At 38.9% G+C, this 9,032-nt stretch overlaps 1 protein-coding gene and 1 long non-coding RNA gene across 2 annotated transcripts; both read right to left on the bottom strand.

The window, feature by feature from the left end:
* Positions 1 to 4,132: 4,132 nt before the first annotated feature.
* Positions 4,133 to 8,020, bottom strand: LOC124221539 (E3 ubiquitin-protein ligase RBX1-like). The gene is made up of 5 exons (XM_046631653.2): positions 7,833 to 8,020; positions 7,637 to 7,664; positions 6,231 to 6,352; positions 5,857 to 5,942; positions 4,133 to 4,583 (listed from the first exon to the last, which is right to left on the bottom strand). Exons 1-5 carry the CDS (start codon positions 7,920 to 7,922, stop codon positions 4,571 to 4,573), a joined length of 339 nt encoding a protein of 112 aa, XP_046487609.1. The 5' UTR covers positions 7,923 to 8,020; the 3' UTR covers positions 4,133 to 4,570.
* Positions 6,728 to 7,630, bottom strand: LOC138191205 (uncharacterized). Its single transcript, XR_011177548.1, has 2 exons — positions 7,029 to 7,630; positions 6,728 to 6,903 (listed from the first exon to the last, which is right to left on the bottom strand). It is a non-coding gene; the product is annotated as an uncharacterized lncRNA (long non-coding RNA).
* Positions 8,021 to 9,032: the final 1,012 nt, after the last annotated feature.

Consider the following 9,032-nt stretch of genomic DNA (forward strand, 5'->3'; position numbering starts at 1 on the left):
TTTGTTACGTTATATTTTTTCATCACCTTCCCGACTGATTAATCCTAAAGAGATCCAATAATTGTTGGGGAACGTTCCACGATCGAGTTTCATTAGGCGATTGTAGGGTTGAAACGGACATGGGTGAAGTGGCGGTTGTACGCTCGATGAAACCCGGCGAACAAGCTCGGGGAAAATCGACGAGTGTTTCGCCGTGAATACGTACGAAGGTACGGGTGGACAGAGAAAAAGAGCGCGCGTACTTTCGCCGATCAAGGGTCATACGGAGCGGAGGAGAGCCAGCACCACAGGCCGACAGTTTGATACAGTTTACGGTAAACACATTTTGGTGGCAATCACGTCAGGCTGAACAACGAGGAGGTCGAAGAGGAGGGCGTGCAGCGGCAGCGTCAGGTACATGGGGGTAGGTGGAGGAAAAGCGACGGAGGTCAGGGAGAGCGGTCGAGCGGTGGTCCGGACGCGAATTGGAGGTTGACTGAGGGCCGGAATTGGGGTTGACTAGCGGAGGGCTCTTAGCAACCCTTTGCCGACCTGGAGCTTGGCTTCGTCCGCCTCGAAGACCCGGAGACCCGAAGGTTTCTGATCTACTTAGACCATTGGAGTGCCCTCGATTTTGTCGGTCGCTCGGCGTAAGGACGGCTTCGGGAAGATCCCTGAGTTATCGACAAGCTGGATTCGAGAGCGTGGATACTTGAGGAATAATTTTGTATTCGTTATTAGTAACAGGGATCGTACGTTACCTGACGTTTTTACGATTTAACAGGTAATTCATACATAGATAGAATCTTGTCCGTCAGAGAGCAAGACGATGGACGAAGATCGTGCCGAAGGGAAACGAAGAACGGAATACCATGGATGGGTCCCTCTTTCGCTGGGACGTTGTGGTTTATTTTTTACCTTTATCTTTCAGCTTTACGTTTTATTTTCTTTCGGATCTAACAAGGATTTAGAGGGACGATTCACGTCCGCACCTCCGCCGCGTAAAACGCGGCCGCTGTCTATTTTTATTTTTGTTATTTCGTCCCCGTTCAACACACGTACATGGAAATGTTCGGAAGTATAGCAGCCGTCCGGACCGTTGTAAAGTCTTGTGGGGTAGTAGTAAGAATTCCGGTGAAAACTTACTGAAACGTGTGTACCTTCCGGCTGCGGTAGGGATGAGGATTTTCTTGGTAAACTCTGGCGGTGAGTAGGTGTATGGATATATACATGTACGTGTGTATACGGACGCGACAAGACGGACGAACAGATGCAAAACAACGTTAAGAAACGTTGATATATCCGCCAAACACGGGAAGCTCAAACGCTTCGCGGATTTATCGGGGATGCGGATAATGGATGGACGAGTCCGGACGAGAGGTTTTGAAGAATAAAGAGAAGAAAACGGAAGTAGGATAAAAATAAGGAGAATAAGAGGAACCAAGAACCATGGGATGTGAAATATTTAAAAATAAAACGAGAGTCCAGAGTGTTCGATGCATGAGAAATTTTCCACCATGAACCGACTCGGCCATGCGTAAGCTCGTCGACCTTTTTCGAGATCATACGATAACTTTGGTGTGTGTGTGTGCGTAAAAGTATAGAATGTACGTAGATATTACGTGTTCTTCGTGTTCTTGGTGGGAAGAGTAACGGAGACGAGGGTTCATGTTTGATTAAAAAATAATAAACGTCGCACATGATAAACTTGAAGTATAAAAAATTGATTGCACAATATTTATCTTGAAGTTGCAGAGATGGTATGTAATTTCTTCTTTCTCTCTTTTTTTCTTCGGTTTGTTCGAGGCGAAGGATGAAGAAAAAACCTCGTAAATTTTTCTGGCAGAAAGTTATCGCATCGGCGGCATGTAAGACCGGGAGATTTAATGCGATGTGTGTATAAGTAGAATGTGAGAAAATTGAGGTAAGTAACGTCGAAAGATTGAGAATTAAAAATATGAAAACCGTGCTAACCGGCTTCTGCAGAAAATTCGACCATGTCCCAAAAATAAAATGCAAAAAAGTAACGAAAAAACTGTCCAATTTATGCGAACGAAAACTTTTAGGGCAGAGTTATATATCTACTCAACCGTGAATCAATGAAACTGCAGTATGTGTAGAATTTTAGTATATATGGATTTAACGAAGAAATGAAACTACTCCCGCAATCTCGTCGCGATTAAACTGCGGATAACGGAATCAAATCAGCATTTCGGACCGCCCGAGGCCGCAAAAGGTGAAACTCTGGACAGAGGGAGGAAGAGAAAGTGGCGGGAGGGAGGGAGGGAGGGAGGGAGAAAACAAGAGGAAAAGAGTGAGAGAGACTAAGCGACGAAGAGTTAGAGACAAAACAAGCTGATTGGTCGCGCAACGGGAATGTATTTAATTCGATTGGCCTTTGGCGACGGGCGAGGCGAGAAGGTGGGAGTCCTGTTTCCGGCGGAAATGAGGCCTTCGCGACGCTAAGCCTCTCCTGCAGGGGTGGGTGGAAATCGTATTTACGTTCCATCTCCCGCAGCGCAGGTAACCGGCGTGGGGAAAGGAGAAGGTATGGCACGGGAAAAAACGGGTGAGACAGAGGAGTATTGACGCAAGTTATGCCGATCCGTCAAAGGAAAAAAAACCCGGTGTCGTTACGTTGCAAATAGCGACTTTAAGCCAGATGTCGGAGAAAATTGCTGGTCCGTTAAATGTAGATCATCTATGGATTAGCGAAACGCAAAGTTTGTCAACTCCTTGGGATTTCGATAGTAATTAATGAGAATAAGCTGTAGAATTTAAGGAAGATGAATCCGTTCCGACGAATCTAAATTGCAAAAACTTTATATAAAACGACTTTCCCGATATATTATTTGTTACTTTTATTTTTAACAAAAAAAACTCAATTACTACATCGATTCCAAACGATTTTAACGTCAAGCATGAAACTGCGTAGTGAAATTGCACAACGAAATTTTGATTACGAAAATACTTGTCGATCCGAAAAATTTGTTGGTTTAATATTGCACTGATTAATTGGAAAGAGAAAGAACGTGAGAGAAGAAATTTATTACATCGGGTAAATTTGAAGTCGACCGATATTTCGAATGTAATTCGAAATAAATTTAAAATTGCGGGCGTGGGCGGCTTCCGAGCGACAAAAAAAGGAGGACCTAAAGGAACAGCCACGAGCGCCATTTTGTGTTTTGTCCTTTTTTTATTGCACCCTGGATGATCCGATTATCCGACCTGCCGCAGTTCATCCTTGCAAAAGTTTTGGCACATGCTCTCTGTGAATTTAGCCTGACTCCATGATATTACCTTTTTCTCACGTAGCACGGTGGTTGACGGTAAATTTTTACTTGGCAAAAAAAAAAATATAGAGATATTCATTAAAAGCGTCACTTTCACGGGGGTAAAAAAATTGGCGAATGAAAAAACGGCGTGCAGTTCGTGAGAAACAGATTTGTTCGCTGTCTGAATTTATTTTTCGATTGTATGTTGAATCATTGTACTCGCTTCGGACGGAAAGATTTTTGAAATATATAATTTTTTTCCTCCCTTGACGTTTCCGAACTTTTCAGTAAAATCAAAACGAGAGTTTCCCGATTTTCTGGTCTTGAATAGACGGAGAAAAGATGCGCGACAATTCTTTTACCGGCGGTGAGTTGAAATCGCGACGACTGGCTTCTAATCCTAGCATAGAGCGAAAATTAGATCCTTAGAGAGCAACTGGCATTTATGAAGAGTCAAGGAGCCCTTACTAAAGTCCCCATTCGCCCCTACATTTCCTTCTTTCGTATGTACGAGGCTACATCCAGAGGATAGAGAAAAAAAATACTCCCCTCTGGGCGAAATGGAGAAGAGGTCGGATTCGCATGTAAATCATTTTCAATTTCACTGCCGTTGCTTCGCTGTACGGTTAAACGAAACAAAACAAGACGAAGATTAACGATTATTCCATTATTAGTAGGACAAATTGGATTTTCAAAGATAAACTCCCAAGAATCTTGCTAATCTAAATTCACACGTTCATTGTCGTTATTAAACGACTTATTACAATACCTAGCACACGTAGCTTTCCTGTGTAATAAAATAACGAAATTACAGGAGGGAAATGCTTGCATTAATATACGTTCATGTTAATTTCAGCTATAAGATAAGGCTAAATGTGTATACTTACGATTTATCATTTTAATTTATTCAAGCTTTGATACCTATATTAATTACAAAATAGCGAAACGACGACTTTAAATCTAGAAACACGATCGTTACGTATACGTATAAAGAAGAGGAGATAATTTAAATAACTTCGTCGAGAGTGGCAATACTTCAGCTGAAGCGTGACGAAATAGCGGTCCAGCAACGAAATAAAATAACTTGCTTGCAAGTGAAATGTTAATTACTTGTTAACTTTATACCACGTACGATATTAGACGATACTTAAGAATGATTAATAATTTACTATTATGTTTTTCTTTTGTTTCAGAAGAAACGTGAAAGCAGTCGTAACAGATTTTGATAATTTTGTAGAAATTGTTTTTTCATTACACCAGGGTCGGTCGCGTAGTTCTTGAAGGTTCTGTTGTTCGCGTCGACTGCGAGCATCCGGTTAGTGGCCATACCTTGAATACGCGAAAAGAAACAAACAACTTACAAATCGATAAAAGTGAATTCAGGGTTGTTACAAAAATCAGAGTTCTGTATTGATTCTTTTTTTTTCTGTGTAAAAATCATTTCCCGTTATTGGAAAAAACAGAACAAATTACCTTGCCGGAAAATATAATATAATACTGAATTACCTCAAGACTATATTACCATGAATGAAATTCGAAACAGACAAAACGTATCGAACAAAATTTGTTGTACGTGTTCGAATAATTCATCAATCGCGAGTCACATTATTGAATTTAGCTCTGAGTAAAGTGTATCTCTAATTAATAATACCGGATACTTTTGTGCAATTGTATCAAATTTCAAATATATTTTAAAGAATAAGAATCCCTAATAACTTTTTGCTTTCATCTAAAAAGATCGTAACAACCCTGATGTCAGGATGCAAGGCAGCAGTTATCACACCCGATGAAACGCACAGTAAGATGGAGCGGATGCAAAGACGCATAAGCGGATGCGGGGATGTAAGGAAAAGTAGTACCGTTATTCATAGATTCAGTTGAATATAGAATTCGTAAAACAATCGGTGAATTAACATTTACAAACTGTCAGGGTCCAAATCTTCGGACATTTTCAGTTCCTGCTAAACTCATTTTCTTTAACGGCAATATAATACGTAAATTATCATGCATGTTTTACATAGGATTATGCCGATTTTTATCGAACATGGGACATTGGTAGCTGAATGTCCTAAATTTAGTATGAGAGTTTCGAGGTACAGTGAACCGAAAATCAGTTTTTTTCTTTCATCGGTCATGTAGTGACAATCTAATTACAGCAGGTTATTTTTACTTGAACTGCAGTTCTGGGAAAAATCTCTGAAAATTGTTGAGAATATTGTGTTTGAAACCGAGAATAGAGGAATTAATCGTTATCTAGAACCACTAATTCCAATTACAATTTTTAACTGCCAAGCAGGCGTTGGTTAGAATTTTTACTTCCCAATCATGCAGATTTGTTCCCTCGCCGTTGATTTCGTATAAAGTTGAAATTGTATCAAATTGAATTCACAGACTGGTAGAAATATACCCTGAGTATAACAATTTTATATCTGCCCCAAAAATCGTGAAGATCAAAACGTCAGAGAGATGAGTTTTTTTTAATTCTTTGATGTGAGTTAAGCAAGTGAAAGAAATGAAACAGAATAACATAAGATACAAAAAAACGACAATATAGACGAAGCAAACAAGCAATATACTAAGTCTGTACATGTCCAATACTCACTTTTGAAATTCCCATTCACGATTGTCCAACGGGCACACCTGGCGAGTCTTCAACCAACGAGAGATGCAATGGAAATGGAATGCATGCTGCGCAACGGAAATTAAACAGAGTTAATATCAACAGTCAGAGTAATGATGATGAAAACAATAATGTGTGTAATCATAATTAAAATAAGAAAAGATGGAATAGGAACAAAATGATGAAAGTCAACTTATAAACACTATATCACATTTCTTTACCGGTGATTATAAATGGAGCAAGCTTTGGAGGTGTCGCTTTTCAAGTTATTGCTGACTAGGACGAATGATCGCATCGTAAGACAGAATCAGACGTAGTGATAAGAGAATATGATACATTTTTTGACAAATACTCACGTTACACACCCCCCAGGCGACTGTGCATTCTTCGCTAGTAGCGGAAGCTTGGTTAGCCTGACATTCGATGCACAAATCCATGATGTGATTTCGACAAATTGCACAGTTGTCGACCACGATATCTGCACAAAGAAGGAGAGAGCGTGAGAGTAGGAATTAACCCTCCACGGAACCCAATTTTTTTTTTTTTTTTTGTTACTGCTTCCGCGGAGCCCCTGAATCTTTTATGTCCTGTCCTGTATTTCTTCATCTTGCAGTCTTTTTAAAAATCTGGAAAGCTCTATGGATACTTCCCTGGGTCTCTACTGCACGCTCCAATCGTTTTTACAATGAAATGTATCAATACTTTTGCAATAATAATCAGAATTCACATAGTCATTTGCAAAAAATTGGAATTCGTTAAAAAAAATGAATATCTGCAGTAAATAAATATCAAGAAGAAATACTGTATGGTTGTAAAGTTCAGACGATGACCTTTCGGGATAAAATAGTTTCAATTTCCACGGCTCAAAAAAGTATATTTATTTAGACATTCGAAAATGAGATAATCTTGATTGGCATCCTGACTGTCGGAAATAACTCTTCAACTTCTTTTCCATCCTCTTCTTCGTCAAAAGCCTCATCAAAATTCTGGAATAATGACGTACTTCCTCGGCGCTCTTCTCTTCCATACCTTATATTTTGGAATATGTGTTCATAAATGACGCCGTATTTGTATAAGGAACTCAAGAAACCTTTATATTATTGATAAACATTTGAAAATAGTAAAACAAAACGGAACAAATAAAATTGACTTACTATTGCAAACCACTAATGCCGTCAAACTCCTGGGTCTTTCAGGGCACACAATCGATTTGTACTCTTTATTACTATTTACCAACAGACTGCTGGACTTAGTCATCTCTTAGCTCTCAAGTCCTCACTACCAATAACTTTGTTTAGGGACTGGAGCCAGGTCCAGCTCTTCTTGCATATCGGAGATATTTAAGGAGAAAATTCAGGTTGTGCTTCAAACGACTCAGGGGTAACGCAGAGGGTCAAGTATAAATAATGTTTTGGGAATACCGATGATCGCAAGAGTCGATGATAATTAAAATACTTTAGAAACAATGAGTCAATACATCGCTCAGCTTCAATATCAACATAAAAAACATCGCATAAGATTGGATTGACCTTTGAAATTTGTAAAAGCATTTCGCCGAGTCTACCCGTCGACTTATTCAACTTTTCCATCGATTCTATCGATCACACTGAGAAGAAACACGTTCTAGTAAATAAGAATCTTTAATACAGTGGCAAACGAAATATATCTTGTCGCAAAATGTGTAACACGAGTGACGAAAAACTTCGTTAGATTTTGGTACGGAATCAGATATAACTTAGAGTGGTTATTTTGAATTTCTTACCCCAGGCCCATAGAGCAACAGCATTCCACTGAAACAAATACGTAAATTCGTTATATTACGACAAATAACAAGTAAGCTAGTGTTGACGGTGCGATGACATAGCTAATTAGAGGTTAGAGTATTGTCTGTGTCGTTTCGAACCGAGGTGGGTTGACTGTGAACTTCAAGTAGTGTTACTGCGGTTTCTCATCAATACCTTTTTCACTTCGAAACGTTTCTTCGGTCCTTTTCCCCGAGAAGCAATTGGTATTTCAATCTCTTCGTCGGTGTCCATAGCCGACGCCATTCTTAATTTTGATCCCTTCGACTTTCGATTTGGCGACAAATCACAGAGGACTAGAGTAGCAATGAATAATTTGGCACTCACGACAATTTCACGTCCCTGATCGTCGCACGCGTTCGACTTTCGAGTTCGAGTGTGTGTTTATCTGTGTCGATCTGTCGTACTCACTTTCAAAATCTTCACAACTTAAGTACCACAAAATGAAAACTTTGTAACTTTACAACATAAGCGTTATATAGGCACAGATACTTAGCGTACGTTTTATTTTCCAACTATCGAAAAAAAAACCCAAATTGGGTGTAAGTTCGTACCCCTAACTTTTTCTTATGGGAAATAAGCATTATCTTTGAGTTAGGGGTACGAATTTACACCCAATTGGGGTTTTTTTCCGTGAGGGAAGGTTTAGAAAAAGCTGACTAATCAGATGAGTGTTTAATGTCCTTTGTCTTCAAAGTGCGGCAAATAAAACGCATCCCATATTACATCCAGCAATCGCAAAATCGTTACTTTGAACTAAATGTAAACATTCCACGTGACCACAAAACGCCCGGTTTTTGTTATTATGACAACTCTATTCAGGACTGTTCGTTAGAAATTTGTTATACATTTACTACAAAAGCTGAAATGTTTATTAGATGCTATAACAATATTTGCATATTTATCATGAGCAGATTTTTTGGAATCCTTATAAATCAAAGTACAGCTTAATCAAACTGAAATCTGCTAACAAATTCAAGATTTTTGAATTAAAATAAGACTGAAGCAAAATAATTTTACCTTGACCTGAATCCGATTCAATCCGAAAAGTTGAAAGTTTCATTTTTGAAATTCGATCTCGGTTTATTAGAAAGTAAGTAGTTTGATCAAATGTTTTACAATTCAAACACAGTAACATTTCTTAGATTTTTATGAATCCTGACAGTTTACTTTTCATTGTCCGTTCATTGATCATTTCTACTGAATAGACAACGACTTGTCAACAAAATACATATGATTGTAAAAATACATTCACGTGATTTATTTGTAAATAACTTGTTTTATTCTTGTCCTTATGTGAATATTTCATAGAACATCTCGTGTTGCCGAATATAAGGGAAAATTAGGGATGGACGG

The sequence above is a fragment of the Neodiprion pinetum genome, chromosome 6 (genome assembly GCF_021155775.2).
Source record: "Neodiprion pinetum isolate iyNeoPine1 chromosome 6, iyNeoPine1.2, whole genome shotgun sequence".
In the NCBI taxonomy this organism is placed as follows: Eukaryota; Metazoa; Arthropoda; class Insecta; order Hymenoptera; family Diprionidae; genus Neodiprion; species Neodiprion pinetum.

Bases quoted from the DNA above. Each gene is read 5' to 3' on its own strand.
- LOC124221539 (XM_046631653.2), bottom strand. From the start codon at position 7,922: ATGGCGTCGGCTATGGACACCGACGAAGAGATTGAAATACCAATTGCT. The intron at 7,665-7,832 runs GTATTGATGAGA...TATTTGTTTCAG, and splicing joins AACGTTTCGAAGTGAAAAAG to TGGAATGCTGTTGCTCTATG. The intron at 5,943-6,230 runs GTGAGTATTTGT...TCCGTTGCGCAG, and splicing joins TCGCCTGGGGGGTGTGTAAC to CATGCATTCCATTTCCATTG.